An 18,599-nucleotide genomic window follows, 5' to 3' on the forward strand; every position below is an offset into this window, starting at 1 on the left:
ATAAAGAAGAATCTATTTTTTCTTGATTTTATAATCTGATCTTTAGAGAAAAATTCAAATTAATACAAGCCAAAAAATAATACTCTCCTCCCCCATGTCAAATTCACAGCTTGGGCATGAGAGAGTTTCTATTTTTTTTTTTTTTTTTTTGACTTTTCAAATATCAGTTTTCATTTAAAAAAATCTCAACCCTGAAAAAGAAGGAACTGCTACAAATGTGTTTTGGATATGATCCCCTGTGGTGGGGTGTGTAACCTTTTTCATTAATTGTTGTACTCTTCAGCAGTCCTTGTTTCCTTTAATCTCACAGGTTTTATTTAAATTGCACCAATCTGCTAAGGACAATATTAAACAAAACTTGTTTTCCATTGTATATGATCAGCAATTTTGTTGCTTTTAACAGCCATTAATTATTTGCAACTTGGTTGTATTTTTGAAGATACAACTTTAAAAAACCAAATTAAGATATAATAGTCAGTTGTTTAAAATATTTTTTCACAGAAATTTGGTTACAATTCATCTTTTTTTTTCTTTTTAATTTTTATTGAGATTGTTCACATACCATACAATTATCCAAAGATCCGAAGTGTACAATCAGTTGCCCCTGGCACCCTCATACAGCTGTGCATCCATCACCACACTTAATTTTTGTTCAATTTTTAGAACCTTTCATTACTCCAGGCAAGAAATAAAGTGAAAGACGAAAAAAGAAAAAAACAAAAGGAAACTCAAATCCTCCCATATCCCTAACCAACCCCCCTCAATTGTTGTCTTGTAGTGTTGGTATAGTACATTTGTTACTGTTTATGAAAAAATGTTGAAATACTACTAACTGTAGTATATAGTTTGCAATAGGGATATATTTCTTCCCTATATGCTCCTCTATGATTAACTTCTAATTGTATTGTCATACATTTGTTCTGGTTCACAGAAGAGATTTCTAATATTTGTACAGTTAATCATGGACATTGCCTACCATAGGATTCAGTTTTATACATTCCCATCTTTTGATCTCCAACTTTCCTTCTGGTGACATATATGACTCTGAGCTTCCCCTTTCCACCTCATTCACGCGCCATTCGGCACTGTTAGTTATTCTCACATCTTGCTACCGACACTTCTGTTCATTTCCAAACATTTAAGTTCATCCTAGTTGAACATTCTGCTCATACTAAGCAAATGCTCCCCGTTCTTAAGCCTCATCCAATATCTTGGTACCTTATATTTCATGTCTATGAGTTTACATATTTTAATTAGTTACTATCAGTGAGACCCTGCAATATTTGTCCTTATGTGCCTGGCTTATTTCACTCAGTGTACTGCCCTTGAGGTTTTGTGATCAACCCATTTTTTTTTTTTTAAATATGGTTTTGTTCACACACCATATGTTCCATCCTAAGTAAATAATTGATGGTTCTCTGTGTGGTCATATATTTATGTGTTCACCACCTTCACCACTATGTATATAAGGGCATCTACATTTCTTCCACAAGGCAGGAGGGAGAGTCAAAGAAGGTAGAGAGGCAAAAGAAAGGGGGAAAAAAAATGACAGCTAGGAAGCAGCAAAAGGAAAAATAACCTGAAATCAAAGTAAAGAGTCAGACACCACCACCAATGTCAAGTGTCTAGCATGCCTCCCCTATCCCCCCCTCTTATCTGCATTCACCTTGGTATATCACCTTTGTTACATTAAAGGAAGCATAATACAATGATTCTATTAGTTACAGTCTCTAGTTTACATTGACTGCATCCCTCCCCCAATGCCTCCCCATTTTTAACACCTTGCAAGGTTGACATTTGCTTGTTCTTCCTCATAAAAGAACATATTTGTACATTTTATCACAATTGTTGAACACTCTAGATTTCACCAAGTTACACAGTCCCAGTCTTTATCTTTCCTCCTTTCTTCTGGTGTCTCACATGCTCCCAACCTTCCTCTCTCAACCGTATTCATAGTTATCTTTGTTCAGTGTACTTACATTGTTGTGCTACCATCTCCCAAAATTGTGTTCCAAACCATGCACTCCTGTCTTCTATCACTCTGTAGTGCCCCCTTTAGTATTTCCTGTAGGTCGGATGTCTTGTTCACAAAGTCTCTCGTTGTTTGTCAGAAAATATTTTGAGCTCTCCTTCATATTTGAAGGACAGCTTTGCTGGATACAGGATTCTTGGTTGGTGGTTTTCCTCTTTCAGTATCTTAAATATATCACACCACTTCCTTCTTGCCTTCATGGTTTCTGCTGAGAGATCTGCACATAGTCTTATTAAGCTTCCTTTGTATGTAATGGATTGCTTTTCTCTTGCTGCTTTCAGGATTCTCTCTTGTCTTTGACATTTGATAATCTGATTATTAAGTGTCTTGGCATAGGCCTATTCAGATCTACTCTGTTTGGAGTACACTGCGCTTCTTGGATCTGTAATTTTATGTCTTTCATAAGAGATGGGAAATTTTTATTGATTATCTCCTCTATTATTGCTTCTGCCCCTTTTCCCTTCTCTTCTCCTTCTGGGACACCAATGATATGTACATTCTTGTACTTTGTTTCATCCTTAAGTTCCCGGAGACATTGCTCATATTTTTTCATTCTTTTCTCCATCTGCTCCTTTGCATGTAGTCTTTCAGGTGTTCTGTTCTCCAGTTCCTGAGTGTTTTCTTCTGCCTCTTGAGATCTGCTGTTGTGTTTCCATTGTGTCTTTCATCTCTTGTGTTGTGCCTTTCATTTCCATAGATTCTACTAGTTGTTTTTTTGAACTTTCCATTTCTGCCTATGCACAGTGTTTTCTTTACAGTCTCTATCTCCTTTGCCAAATCTTCTCTAAACTTTTTGAATTGATTTAGCATTAGTTGTTTAAATTCCTGTACTCAGCTGAAGTGTACGATTGTTCCTTGAACTGGGCCATAACTTCATTTTTCTTAGTGTAGGTTGTAATTTTCTGTTGCCTAGGCATGGTTTCCTTGGTTATCCAAATCAGGGTTTCCCAGATGAGAACAGGCTCAGGTCCCAGAGGGAAGAAATATTCAGTATCTGGTTTCCCTGCGGGTGTGTCTTAGAAAATTGCTCCACCCTGTGATGCCTCAGGTCACTGTGCTTTTCTGCCCAGCAGGTGGTGCCTGTTAGCCTATAGCCTATAACTCTTGACTGGTGTGAAGAGGTGTGGCCGTGTTCCCCCAGGCTCTGGGGTCTGGTTCTGAATGGAAAGGGCCCCACCCCTTTCCTCTTAGAGAAGACAGACCCCCTAGGGGGAGGTCATTAGCATTTCAATGGTCTCTCTCTCTCTGCTTGTGCTATCTCCACCCTTCTCTGAGTCACAGCACTGGGAACTGAAAATGGCTGGGGCCACTAAGCCAAAAAAGAAACAGATAGTCCCCTTCAGACCCAGTCCAAGGCGACCCTCCGGCTCTCCAAGGTCAGTCGTTACCCAAAGCCTCTGTCTGTTTTTTGGGGATGCGTACCTGTAGTGAGCAGTTCACACTCGCTACTTAAAACCCCAGTTGGAGCTCAGCTGAGCTATATTCGCTTGCTGGGAGAGAGCTTCTCTCTGGCACCACGAGGCTTTGTAGCTCAGGCTATGGGGGAAGGGGCTCCTGGCTTGGATCCGCAGGTTTTACTTACAAATTTTGTTCTGTGATCTCGGGCATTCCTTCCAATTCAGGTTGGTATATGATGAGTGGACAGTCTTGTTTGTCCCCGCCCCCCACCCGCAGTTATTTTGGATTGTTTACTAGTTGTTTCTGGTGTTTTTAGTTGTTCCAGGGGGACTACTTAGCTTCCACTCCTCTCTATGCTGCCATCTTCCCCCCACTGCAATTCATCTTTGAAACAATGACTTTTACCTGAAGATTGGCACACTTGGCAAAGCAAAAGACAATGTTTCTGAAGCCAAGCCCTTTGCAAATGTGGAAAGAATTTTTTTTAAATACTGAATTATTCCATATTAAGATTACATATAAAATAAAAAATGGATATTTAGCTTCACATCTTGAGAGACAGTTAGGCAGTTTGCCAAAATTTGATAAGCTATAAAATATCTTACAGAGGAAAAGAAAATAATGAACAGTAAAACTGAACTTTGAACCTGATTCTTCTATTTTTTTTTGAAGCTTCTCACTACAAATTGTGGCCTAACCTGGCTTTGTTATTTTTCATTTTCTGGAAAGTTGGCACTAGTCTCCCTTGTTTTATGCCATAAATTGTGTTCTCTGAAAGTGCGCTTGAACTGTGTTAAAACTTAGTAGGCAAATTGGATACTTAAGAGTAACTGTAGCAAGCCCATTTGTAACATAGTGATTGTTAACACCTCATTAGAGCAACTATGAACTCCTTCCCTTAATGATCTTTGTTCAGACCCAAGAGCAGTGAATTTCTTCATGTACACAGCACTGCAAAAGGTTAAAGAAACATCCATAGCTAAGTGACCCAGAACCATAAACTATAGTTGCATTATTAAACTGACACTTTGATTTCAAAATGCCACTTGATATTTTGTATCTTCCAATGTAGTTATATCCTCCAGGATATAAAACAAATCCTAAATGAAAAAAAAATTTTTTTCAAAAAGTATGTTAAAAGTCCTTCTTCCTTTTGAGGATGGCCTCGTCCTCCACGAATCCCTGGAAAGGTGGAGGTTGGCTGTGGTGACAGCTTCCTGGGCTTGGGCTGTGTTGACTTGTGTGCCCCCAAAACATGTTCTTAATCTCGACCCCATTCCTGTGGGTGTGAGACCATTGTAAATAGGACCTCTTGGAGCTGTTATTCTTAGCTAAGGTGTGGCCAGCTGAATCAGGCTCAAAACCATGAGCCAATAAATTCCCGTTGTTTAATGCAACCCACTGTATGGCTCTTGTCACAGCAGACTGTAAACTAGGACAGGTCTCATATTGCAAAGGTATGAGGTATATCAAGGCAATTTTAAACTGATCTCCATCTGCCTGATGCAATTAGTGTAGTGGACACCACTGTTTGTAATATATTAATAAACCTCAATAAAATTACAAAGATACGGCATGACATTAAATGAGTTCTATTAGACTCAGAACTTCTGGGGTCACGAAGCCACAAACATCCATAATCATGTCGTGTGTGTGTTTGATATAACATCATTTGTCTTCTCAGAATATTTCCTTTTCAAAGTCAAAGTTTGTAGTATAATGATTTAAAGCAATACATATTTGAAAGTGTTTAAAAGGGGAAATTTTATAGTGTATACATGTTACTAGGATAAAATTTTTGAAAAATCCATGGAACTGCACAACCCAGTGAACCCTGAGTTTAATCATGGACTATAGTTAATAGTACAATTATAAAAATGTGCTTTCATCAGTTGTGACAAATGTATCATACTAATGTGAGCTTTTAATCATAGGGTGGTATATGAGAACCCTGTATTCTATGCATGACTTTTCTGTAAACCACAACTTCTCTAATTTAAAAAAAAAAAAGTTAACTATAAAAAAAGATTTAAAGCAAGATTTCAAAATAAGTATTATAAAAATATAATGTTGATGTCAGGTCAAATTGTTCATCTGTTTTGGGATTTACTTGTTGCTATTTTCTTTTTGTCACTTTTAAAATAAATGACAGGCAAAAACCATGATATTCATACCTGCATTTTATTTACACCCTAATATTTTTAGAATGTATCATAATTTGACCCAAACGACAAGAATTCGCTTCCCTTTTATAAAAGCGATTAAGTATTATCAGCCTCTTCTGTGATCACTTTAAGGCTCACAAACATGAATATTCATTTTCCTGGACCTTCCCAATAGTTAATAAAGAAGCACCCCAGGGAGCTGCAGACCTTTGGTTGCTGAGATAAACTTTAGCTACTTAGAGGCTCTCAGCACAGATCCCTGCACCACCTGCTTCAGAAACATTTGGGGAGATTCATTTCCAGGAAGCAGGGCTGGAGAACCTATATTTTTAGAAAGTCCCAACTGATTCTGATGTCTGATCGGGTTTCTTATAACAGGTGGAGAATACGCTTGTCAATGAACAAACAGATCTTACATTCCCCCCACTAATTACTAGTGACATTGTCTTCAAAAAGTGGTTTTAAAGCAAAACATTTACCAAGCACAGCTTCAGGGATACATCACTACCTAGCAGGTAGTCGGCTTCCATTTGCTTCCTAGTTTCCCTGCTTAGGACAACCAGACTGTGGATAACCACTCAACCTGGTTAAGATTCAGCAACGTGGGAATCATTACAAAACTGACCTCTGGGGATGGTTGAGACAGTTAGACGCGATCGTGCTGTGACGCTGTTAGCCCGATTCCTAGCAATGGCCAGAGAGCATTACACATCAAGTGTGTACAAGACAGGGGTCAGGAAAAGAGCTCTGGTAACCCAGTGTGGGGTTCAAATCCCTGTTCTGCCATTTCCTATCTGGGTGAAAATGGGAAGTTCCTTAGCTTCCCTGGGCTTCTTTCCTCTTCTTCAAATGGGGATAATTATTATACCTACATAGCTCACAGGGTTTTGAAAAGATTTAACAGAATAAATATATACATCACAAAGAAAGCCCTGAGTCCATTGCCTAATTATCATGTAACTAGCACCTGTACAGAGTCCCAAACAACTTCAAGGATTTTAGATTAAAACACAACATATGAAAGCCCATCATGGTTTAGAACGTGCTCTTCCAGTATAAGTCATTTCACTTTAAAGAATTCCTGAATATACACACATATGCTAAATATTTTTACAAAGGGGAAAAGAAATGATCTGTCTCAAACTCTCTTGGTGTGCCACATGAGCATTTTGTTTTATTATTTCATTAAATCCTGCATATAGTAGACAAAAAGAGAACACACAAAATTAAATTCAGTCACTAAATCTTTTAGGTAACAACAGAAACCTTTAGCAAAACTTTAACCTTTAGTAACTTGTCTAAATTTTTGTTGTTTCCTTTCTCTTAGGAAATATCTCTGCATTTATATCATAGCCTATTTTTTCCAGCTCATAATTTTCTTTTCTTTATTATGAAATCTATAAAACATATCCAGGTACATGCAATGTATACTTGCAGTTTAAGGATGCTATTGCAATGAACTCCATTTACCTTAAAACATACAGCATGACTTACTAACATCTTGACACTCCCCACGCACCCCTCCACGATTGCTTTCACCTCTCCTCTGGAGATAACTATCATTTTACATTCCAGGTTAATGATTCCCCAGCTTTTTGAAATGCATTTTTTTTTTTTTTTTGGCCACATGTACATGCATCTCTGTGTTTAACTTTTTGTAAACAGAATATTACTGCCTGCATTCTACAGCAACTCCTTCTGCTCAGCATCACGTCCTAAAATCCTACCCCAGTGAGGTGCACAGGGTTGTACACTCATTTTCACGACTGCCTGGCGATCCCCTGGTGTTAACCCACTCCACCAAGAAGGAACTGGTGGGCTGTTTCCAGCTGGGAGTTGTTAAGGCCGAGCTGCCACAGACGTTCTCATACATGACATCTCCCAGTCCCAATAGGCAGGAGCCTCTCTGGGGCATGAGCCTGATGGCATGTTGGGCACTTTCATTTTCAGCCTGACTCATGAGAGGCAACTTGCTTTCCAACGTGGTTCTACCATCCCATGTCCACCTACAGACTTGGCATTGCTGTACATCCTCGTCAAACCTTGCTGTTGCCACTTCAAATGTCTACACAATTTTAGAAGGGACTCCGTTTAATGCTGATGGAGGGGCTGCATTGGCATTTCATTACAAATGTCCTTATGCACGTTGCAGGGGTCCCCATAAGAAAGTAAAGCTGCATGTGGTAAACGTGCATGCTTGATTTGTGACCACTGCTCCTGAATATGAAACCGTCAGGCTCAAAATAAAACCATGTGTGCTCTTGTAGATTTGAGTCTGCGTCTGAAAACTATCAACACATTAGTCGTTAAAAAAAAATCCAGGTTTTTCTCCAGAAGCAGCTTTTACTGCATATCTATTTCAGCAAGCAATTCCTGGAAGTCTTCATTTCCTGATACCAGGAACAGAGCTGAACAAAATGTCAAAATGCCCCAGCTTTGATGTTCTCACAGACATTGAAGACTGACGGTTTGATGTGCCGAGCCCTCTATCAAGGGACTTGCCCTTATGAAGCTTGTTACTGCAAAGGAGAGGCTAAATCTGCTTATAATTGTGCCTAAGAGTCTCCCCCGGGTGCCTCTTTGTTGCTCAGATGTGGCCCTCTCTCTCTCTCTAGCTAAGCCACCTCAGCTGGTTAATTCACTGCCCTCCCCGCTATGTGGGATCTTCTCCCAGGGGTGTAAATCTCCCTGGCAACACAGGCTATAACTACCAGGGATGAATCTGGACCCAGAATCATGGGATTGAGAACATCTTCTTGACCAAAAGGGGGATGCAAAATGAAACGAAATAAAGTTTCAGTGGCTGAGAGATTTCAAATGGATTCTGGAGGTCACTCTGGTGGGCAGTCTCATGCACTATATAGATAACCCTTTTTAGGTTTTAATGCATTGGAATAGCTAGAAGTAAATACTGAAACTACCAAACTCCAACCCAGTAGCCTTGACTCTTGAAGACAATTGTATAACAATGTAGCTTACAAGGGGTGACCATGTGATTGTGAAAACCTTGTGGCTCACACTCCCTTTATCCAGTGTATGGAAAAATGGAGACAAAAAACTAAATGAAAAATAAGGTGGGAGGAGGGGATGATTTGGATGTTCTATTTACTTTTATTTTTTATTCTTATTTTCACTTTTTCTGGTACAAGGAAAATGAAAATATAGATTGGGTGATGAATGCACAACTATATGATGGTACTGTGAACAATTGATCTTACATTTTAGATGACTGTATGGTATGTGAATATATCTCAAAAAAATTGAATTTTAAAAAATGCCCCAGCTTTGCTCTATTTGTACACTGCTCATAAGCAAGTCATGAAAAGCTTCTTTGGTTCATGAACATTTCTTTGGGGTTTAAAGCAGCATCAGCTCCATGGCCCACAAGTCCAGATGGGGTCCCAAGGATGGGTGAAATGTGTAGTGAATCTCCTACCCCCTCTTCCTTTCAGCAGAATGTGAGCCTAAAAGTTGGGCAAAGTTCACTGTTGGCCACCAAAGGGTTTTGCTGAAATACACAACCTTCAGTGATAAAGAAATTAAGTCCCCTGAAACCGTGAAGGGGTTTTCTGAATCTCGCTCCTCCTGCCGTCCACTTTATAACTGTGTCATTTTCTTTCTGGCTGCTTTGGAGGAGCCACATCTTCCCAGCAGCAAAATGACTACAATTTTGGCCTGAAATTGTGCCAGTTCATGAGACGGAGGGAACGATATAAATATGCAAAGTGAAAATTTACAATTACACAACATAATAGCGTCTCTATCACCACGCGGAGCTCGCCAAATAAAAACTGAGCCATTAAAAAATAGCAGTGTAAGCAAATATTTTAGAACGTGCAAAATAGATGCAGTTTCCAGAGCACTTGAAAACTGGGGAGCGAATTTTCAGAAATGGAGAAAATGGCATTTTTCATCCTTCTAACTAGTCAAACATCTGTCTGGAGGGCTGGAAGGTGACAATTTCTATACAGCTCTGATGGAAACTTTGCAGAGAGCCCCCCTCCCCCACCTCTCGCCTTTACCCTACGAAAACCGATTGAGACGCCTTCACAACAACAACGGAATGACAGAAAACAAATCTTACCTTCTGTGGGTGACAAAAACGTTATTTACATGGCCGAGTCCGTTGCAGCCTGGCAAGGGGCAGTGCGGCAGCTCTTGCTTGTTCAGCTTCCAGGAGAGCGGTGCCCCATTGAGGGGGTTCTCCTTCTGCCTCTTGGCAGCCAGGGGACAGCCAGAAGCTGTGCGGTGGGATGTGTATTTACCTGAGATGTGACCTTGGCCGTCGCATCCCATCACAGGACATCTGCAGAGACAGCGGAGGCGTTACTTGCTGGGGGACACCAAGCAAGTCCCACTATGAGCTTGAACGAGGAGGCAGTGGCGATGCCATGCTCTCCAGAAGGCAAGCTGCGAAGCTCGGGTTTTGGAAGCACACCACTACAACTAACAAAACAGCACTCGCACTAGCAGGGAAAATGCCCCATTCTCAGTGAAGGGATTTTCATGCATTATCTTGTTTAATCTTCACTACAAAACTACTGCACAGAGAGTGTTAGTATTCCATTTTACAGGTGGGGAAATTGAGGCTTACGGAGCTCACGTAAGTTGTCACCCATTTTACAAGAAGTGGGGCCAGTTTTTGCCTAGACTTTCTGTCTCCAAGGCCATTCATGTGGGCACTGTGCTATGCTGCCTCTGATATAAAATGTCAAATGCCTTGCCCAAAGCTACATAGCACCTTGCTCCTTGAACTGGGATTTTGGTTTCTGAATGTCTAAATATTGCAATTTTAATTCATGCATCTATATCTGCACCTCTCACCCAAGACTTCACAGCATATTTCTCAGAGGATGGTATTTGATTTAGATAAAACATCACCTTAAGCAAAATTAAAGTTTCAGGGGAAAATGCTGCCCTATTTGTCATTCTATAGCACTCCCACAATGCCACTTCCCTTTACAAGAATGGGAAAAAGTACAAACCTCCCCCTTTTTTCTTGTGCTTCATCAAGGGACTGGGAAAACAGAGGTATGAATGGAAACATTTTCTCCAACCTCCCAACGATCTGATTCTTGCTTCAAGGGGCCCTGTGTTTAATGGATTGTACCTTCCCTGAAATTCCCCACCAAGGGCTCATGTCATTTATTCAAGGAGACGCTGCTGGCCCTGACGTCCCCTCGCACTTACTTAAGTTCAGGATCTTCTTTCTCTTCCTTGGTAGGGGTCATTTTAACACCACTTTTCCTGGCACGGGGACAGCCGGACAAGCTAAAATATATACCCAAAAGAGAACAAAACCAAACCATGTGATCTCACGGATTAGTGCTGCTGCTGGATCTCCCGCTCAGGACGGAGAGGGACCTACCTGCGGTGGGAAGCATAGTTTCCAGTCACGTGCCCCGAGCCGTCGCAGCCTGGGGTCGGGCACCTGGAGACGACAGAGCAGGTCACGGGGCTGCAGAGATGGGAGGGAGCCAACGGGGATCAAGGAGAACCAAACAGAAGGCACTGCCTTCTACCGAACCCTTTCAGCTTACAGAGAATTCACTTTTGGTTAATCATCGACTTTTAAAGAAAATTTTAAGATAGGTGACTATTGCATGATCTTGGTAGACAATGCATTAGTAGTAATCTTACATTTTTTTAAAATTAAGCCTTATTTTGGAAGGAACTTGAAAGTCAGTCCACAACTTACTGCTGGGTCCCCGTCTACATCATGCAAAGTTCTTATCGTTTGTTTAAGAAGATATTTTTCAAATTGTTACCATGCATAATTTATTTTTCCCAACACGCTTCACTCCCACTATAATGTTTCATTGCAGCTGAGCAAGAGGGATATATGTGAACTACAGACTTGGCACATTAATATGGTTTCCAACAAACCCAAATAATTTGCACCTGGTCTGTCCTGCCTTTTGGAAAATTGACCAATAACTATTATCAACAACCAACCTTTAAACCTGGAATGAGAAGGGGGAAAGAGAGGGAAATCTAATTTTCACTTGGAATGCTGATTGGGAATAGGTTTCCAAATACACTTGAATACAAAAATTTATAGAGATTCTCCTTTTTTTCTTGCCTTTTTTTGTTGTTGTTGCCATATACTAAATGAAAACACAGAGACTATCGCAAAATCTTTGCTTTTCTGAAGGTTCTTGTAAACATTCTCTTTGTTTATTATTTCACACTGATGCTCAACCTGGTTCAGATCTCTGTCCAAACAAGTGTTCAAAAAAAAAAGTAACAACCTCAACAAAAATGTGTATTCTATCCCTTGTCTTAGACTCCATCCCAACTGAACTTTCTCGGACATGCTTATACCCACAGGCAGGCAGAAGATTAGGGAGGAAATGCTTCTTTTCAAATAAAATATAAAATCAGGACACATCAACTCAATCTAATCTAAGACGCCTGCCCTGAGTCTTTAAAAGACCATTTAAAATCATAATTTGTCTTCTATTTTGTAAGAAAGGCTTGAATGCTAGTCTTTCTCTACTAACATTTTCACTATAATAGTTGTTTAATAGCAATACTGAATTATGGAAACACCTGTGCCAAATAACCTTGTTTTAGGATTCTATTTGAATATCTAAACAGGAGGTCAATGAAATCTCTCTCTTCTATAAAAAACACAAAGGTAATGCATATTAGATGCCTGTTTAAAACTTGTAAATACTGAATACTGCTGCAGGGCCTCTCACTCTACATGTTATCAATGTATTTCAAACTTTTTTTTTTTTTTAGAAATAGTGTTTAGAGAAAATATTGAAGAGAACAGATAGCTATAATTAGGCTGTGGCAGTGTGGATGTTTAGAGTGAGTGAGGTGTTCCAGCACGTCTCACTTTTAATCTGCTGATTATTAGTTTCTGCTTAGCATTTTTATGCATCAGTCTAGAAAAATGGAAGTCAATAAAATGATTTCCAGGATCTGTTCTGGCATGACAAAATGTATTTTACACCTTGGAAGGAGAAAAGTTGTATGTTCCGTGATCCCCTTTATTGTTTCTGGTAGTAAGATTCTAAATTTTTGTGTTTGTTTGTTATCACTTTCTCTTTCATAAATGTATTTTTTTTGTAATTTTCAGGTAAAACATCTTAAACAAATTAGAAAAGGGAAACACAAAATATTAAGAAAATATAATATCTGAAATGTTAAATGTTTTAAGACACCAAATATTAATTTTACTATTGTGTGAACAAATATCATTTTATCAATACACTTGGTAACACTCATTTTTCCTACTTCCTATTATTTGCAAGTAATTTTTGTAATTTTATTTAATATTATTCCTCTATCTTTTTTATAGTTTATGCCCTATCATATTTTAAAAAGGGATAAGGTGGATTATAATTTTTTATCATTCTGTATGTAATACAATAAGGTATGGACATAAACAAGGGAGAAATTTGGAATACAAGATGAAAGTAAGAAAAATAAAATCAATCAACAAATAAAAGTTAATGTACATGTGACCCCAAGAACCTGGAGACTAGGTAGAAATGAGCCAAAATTGTGTCTAGCACCCAAAATTGAAAGGCCATTGTTTGATTCAAAATGCCTATGAGATAAAATGTCATGCAGCTTTCTTAAAATGAGATGAGGAGAATGCTTTGCTTGACCTCAGTAGCTCCAATTTAGTGTGCACATTCTGAATTTAACAGAAAAGATTATTGTGTCTAACTATGACATCATTGCTGCAAAAATTATTATAAAATACAAAGCCCCCAAAGCAAATAAATTAACTACATTAAATCAAAATGACTTGGTTTTAGACATTTCAACTTTTTGGAGAAAAATAATCTGTAATTACAATTTATAATTTAGTTAGGCTTGATTCACTGCTTGTTAGTGCCCCACTGACCCTGAATGAGGAGAGGGTCACCCCTGTGTGGGAAGGGCCACGGAGATAATCCTTTAGACACTTACTTGAGCTCCTGAGAGTTAGCAGCCATGAGGGATTTAAGAGTCTTATCTGCTAAAGGACATCCAGAAACACTGAGGGGAGACAAAAGCAAAACAAAACAAAACACTGACATACAAATCCAACTCAGATGGCATCCTGAGTTGGTGAACATACATTAAATTTGCTGGAGATTGGGGGGAGGCGGCTAGGAAAAAATAACTGGGTTAGCCTCTGGCTTTGCTACTCTAACAAGTCTGGCTTTTTGGGCATTTCAATTATTCTCTCAGCCTCAGATTCATTATCCATGAAATGAAGGGCTTTAATCAAATGAGACTCACCAACTCTAAAATTCAGTGATACCACGAGTACTGACACTCTCATTCTATCATGGAGTGATGGTGGCTTAAAAGTTTTCAACCATCCCCCCATGAAAAAATGCTATCAATGACGAAGTTAAAATAAAGAGATCAAATACAACCTTTTTGCACTATTTGACCTGGTCAGACCCTTAATCTCTGCTCACCCAGAATTGAGGATGCTGGAACCCTCAGGATGAATAGTCAACCCCAGTCCCTCCAGCCCCCTTTGCTTTGAGTCCTAAAGCTAAACAAAGCCCCAACAGGAACACTGACTTTTGGTTGGAACTGCACAGAAGACCTTTTTTTTTTTGACCAGGAACCATTTCTTTACTACGTAAGTAAAAAGACTGAAAATTTAGCTTAGCTTGATTTCTGAAAAACAAAATAAACCAAAGACCCAACTCCCTCATTCCATTTCCTGATTCAGTTAGTGTCTGCTAGAGTGGGAGAGAATGAGTATTTGAATTTGGAACATGATAGTAGAAATCTGGCTGCACATGAGTATGAACTTAATGATGAAGTAACCTAAGGTGATGAAAACCTGACTGCACAAGGTCCAGGGCACATGGGATAAACATGTGCCAATATTGTAGTTACCTGCGATGAGAGGCATAGTTCCCGGTGATGTGGCCACTTCCATCACACCCTGGGGTTGGGCAGCTGGGTCAATTAAAAAAAAGCATATGTTAGAATCAAGTGCATTTCGTGGACACTATCTGCTCTGCCTTCTATGTTACGAGGTAGCTTCTCTTCTCTAGATAAGTTAACGCATGGTGTATTAAAGATTTATGTTTTATAAGAACCAGTGGTCAAGCTAAAAGAAAACTAAACATCATAGCACAATGAGATACTTCCTTGAAAGTATCCTAGAAGTGGTATTTTATTTAGAAAAGTTGCTGACATACAGAAAAAGAAGTTTAGTTAACACAGCTTGTCAGCCATGTCATTCAAGGCTCAAGATCAACAAAAGCAATTCCTAACTAAACGATTAACCCAAACAGTAGGTTCTCGAGGCTTTCTGCTGAAGACACCCCCTCCCCAAGAGTCCCTGCCAGTGAATTGAATTTTATCTTGGAAGTTAAGTCATGTACGTGCGTTTCATGTATGTCTTAAAAACAATGTAAGAAGGTGGTTATCATTAGCAATTTTCCTTCCACAATTAATAGACTCTTTGGTTTCTCAACCATTTAATTTCCTGAGATGCTGTTTGAAAGTTGTTTATTTGGAATGAGCAGAATCACTCCCAGCCTACTCAGCTCTATTTGTGGCCATGTTAATAGAGGAAAAAATGAGTTATGTCATTCGTGCATCTTACGTTCTCTGCTATCCTGCCTAACACAAAGGATTTTTCAAATGTGTATAATACAGATTACAGAACACTGGCATTTCTCAGAGGGATGTTTTTAGCTCAGGGCATGGTCTGAGCTGAGTACTCTAGCTCTTTGCCTGGACAAGGTATCAGAAAGGAAGGCTGCAAACTCAAAACAAATATATGTAAATACGTAGTACAAAAATTAACAGTGACTAACATTTGAGTTGAGTTATCTTGTAAGTGCCAGTCACCCACTAAATGGGGAATCAAACTCTTCTGACCATTTACTCAACCAGAGTATTTCCAAGCGAGACAGGGAGTTGGTTTAATTGACCAGGCTTTCCCACTTCGGAAATATATCGCCACCTACCGTGCTAAGGGAGCACTGCACCTATTCTATTTTTAAATTTTTATTTCTGTTTTTAAATCACTCCCATTCATATTGCCAGAAGAGACAAAGAAGTGCCAGCTGTTTTCAAGTCAATCAGCTAAACATTATTTAGGAAATATAATAAATTGTGCCTTTAGATACCTGCTAAGTTAATTATTTTTAAGTTTGGTCTCATAAAGAGGTCAAGGAAGAAAAGAACGGTTTGGAGGTAGCATCATAAAGTTTCTCTTTAGGATTCTGATAGCTGGTTTTCATTCTAAATATTCAGTGAAAATTCTTAAATAATGACATGTGCCAATACTAGTTGGGTGGGGTTGTAAATGAAAGTATAAGAATTAGAGAAAGGAAAGCAACTAGTTCATTCAGTAAGCGGCACTCACACCCAAAGCAAATTCTAGGATAATCAATGACATAAAAAAATCCTTTTCCAAACCAGCTGTTTTAAATATAAGGCAAAAGCAATAAGGATGGGGTGAAACCATAGAGTAAAAAGACTTCTACAAAACAAATATAGTAACAGATACATTTAAATAAGGGATATCCATCAGAGCACTCATGTCGTCTGTGAAATGAGGTGTGAACCATGGGTCTCTTAGAGAGCTAACTTCCCTGGAATTCAGGATTATAGTCCAAAAATTATTCAAAATCTTTCTATTTACTTTTGCACCAAATGCATAAGCTTCTCAATGAGATGGCCCCACTACAAAATAGTCACACTTCATTTTTCTGTCCTAAACAGTGTTGCAAGTTAATTAACAATCTTTCACACTACATTTAGTTTGAAATGACTTTGGGTAATTTCCAACTATCTACCTTCAAAGGATACAAGTTTGCCATGTTTGCAAAATAATATGTGAAAAAGAATTCCATAAAAAGATTAAAAATTTTGAACAGTGGTCCCAGGTGGGAATAAGTGTACGGCTGAACACAGTGACCTCTTAGGAAGAAAGTGTTCAGAGAAATTTAAGTTCTAGTGTGTTTGTAACCATCCATCATGTTGCTTCAGCCACCACCCAAGATGAACGTGTGTCTATGGAATCCTTAAAGAATGTAAGTCTAAGCTTATTTAAAAGGTTACTCAGATACCAATACAGCAAGTTGATGCTAGACTGGGAATGCTTTTTACTGAACACGTACTGTGTGCAAGGCACTGCACCAGCACTGGTATTTGGACATGATCCCTGACCTCAGTCATCTTCCATTCATTTGGAGAAACAAGAGGAAACACAGTAAAAACATTTCACACCAAAGTTGTGGCCAAGGAAGAGAACAGTGCATACCAGAGAAAAACATCCTGTCCTCCTGGAGCCTCTGTTCTAGTGCACAGGACGACAATGAAGGATAGAATTGAGCAAAATGGATAAATATGTTAGATGATGATAAAAGCTAAAGAATAAAAAAAGATCTGGAAAGGGGGATAGGAGCATCATGGCTGGGGGAAGGGGAACAGTGACAACTGTAGCCAGGAATGACACTGGAGAGACTGAAAGGGGTGAGTGTGCTGCTAAGCAGAGAACTTTGGGAAGAGCTTTCTGGGCAGAGCAAGCAGCAAGTGCGGAGTAATGGCCTTGGGGGAAAGACAAAGAGAAGAGGGGGATGGTGGAGAGGGAGGGGCAGGGTCCTGACTGGAGGGGGCTCACTGCCCAGGTGGGCTGTCAGATGTTCACACAGAGTTCAAATGAGGAGCTAGAACTGGGACGTCAACTTGGGAGTCCTGAGTATAGAGATGGTTTTAAAGTCAAGAGAGAGGATGAGAGAGTGCAGAAAAGCAAGGGAAGAGGTTCCATAACTTAACTCTGAAGCATCCCAGCATTTAGAGGTCTGCAGATGAGTCTAAAAAGGGGTAATGAGCAAGTGAGTGGGGAGACAAATTCAGGGGTGTGGTGTCCTAGAAGCCAAGTGTAGAAAATATATGAAGGAAGAGGAAGAGATCAGGCGTGTCAATTCTTGCTGCTACGTCAAGTAGGATGAGGATCCAGAACTAACACCCAGATTTAGTGATGCAAAGGGCACTGGTGGACTCAGCAAGAACAACTGTGGTGGAGTAATGGGAATAAAAGCCTGTCTGGGAAGGTGCAGCAAACACTGGAGGAGAGAAGTTGGAGTCAAACTGTATAGACAACTCTTCTGCAGTGTTCAGTTGGAAATGGAAGGAGGGAAATGGGGTAGAGGAGGGAGTGGAGTCAAGAGAGTTTTCTTTTTTAATTGGAAAAATGTAAATTTATTTGGTGGTGAGGTTACAGAAGAGAAGGTAGAATTGTATAGCAAAGTCTAAGCAGGTGAAAGGGTATGGGTGCCAGAGAATAAGTGGAGGGGTCACCCTTCATGACGAGAGCCTCACTTAATTGGCAGTTTTAAATATGCTTGTTTTAGTGTATGAAAAGATGTTCAACATCATTAGCCGTTAGGGAAATGCAAATCAAAATGCAGTAAGACACAACTTCACACCCATGAGGATGGCTATTATTTTAAAAATGGAAAGGATATGGAGGAATTGGAAATCTAGGGCATTGTTGGTGGGAATGGAAAATGATGCAGCCACTGAAGAAAGCAATATGTCAGGTTCTCAAAAAGTTAAACATACAAATACCATATGACCTGGAAATTCCACTTCCAGGTACAAACCCAAGGAAAGTGAAATCAGGGTCAAAAAACAGATACCTGTACACTAGAGTTTAAAGCAGCATTATCCACAGTATCCAAAAGGTGGGATATGAAAGTCCATCAAGAAAAGAATCAATGAAAAAACATGGGACACAGATTCCAGAAATGAGCCTGAGGGGCATAGAATGCCTTTTAGACCAAAAGAAGAAAAAGAAAGGCAACAAAATAAGGTTTCAGTGGCTAACAGATTTCAAATACATTCAAGAGTCTGTCCTGGAGGTTACTCTTAAGAAAGCTTCACCTAGATATGGCAAATGGCCACAGTACGATAAGCCCAAGTCAATGGTAGTCCCCCAAACCCCAAAGAATACCAGGGACCCTTTCTGTGACTCTATAAAACTTTCACTCACTAAGGTTTTCTTCAGAAAC

General features: G+C 39.4%; 1 protein-coding gene across 3 annotated transcripts in view; it reads right to left on the reverse strand.

Annotated features, from left to right (window-relative positions):
* ST18 (ST18 C2H2C-type zinc finger transcription factor) overlaps positions 1 to 18,599 on the reverse strand; it is a 105,818-nt gene that overhangs the window by 13,948 nt on the left and 73,271 nt on the right. For all 3 annotated transcript variants that reach the window (XM_037802790.1, XM_037802791.1, XM_037802789.1), the window contains exons 14-18: positions 14,461 to 14,523; positions 13,528 to 13,596; positions 10,964 to 11,026; positions 10,786 to 10,866; positions 9,680 to 9,901 (exon numbers count right to left, since the gene is read on the reverse strand). In XM_037802790.1, coding sequence (XP_037658718.1) covers positions 9,680 to 9,901; positions 10,786 to 10,866; positions 10,964 to 11,026; positions 13,528 to 13,596; positions 14,461 to 14,523 — 498 coding nt within the window. The remainder of the gene's footprint in view (positions 1 to 9,679; positions 9,902 to 10,785; positions 10,867 to 10,963; positions 11,027 to 13,527; positions 13,597 to 14,460; positions 14,524 to 18,599) is intronic.

This window comes from Choloepus didactylus, chromosome 14 (assembly GCF_015220235.1).
Source record: "Choloepus didactylus isolate mChoDid1 chromosome 14, mChoDid1.pri, whole genome shotgun sequence".
In the NCBI taxonomy this organism is placed as follows: domain Eukaryota; kingdom Metazoa; phylum Chordata; class Mammalia; order Pilosa; family Megalonychidae; genus Choloepus; species Choloepus didactylus.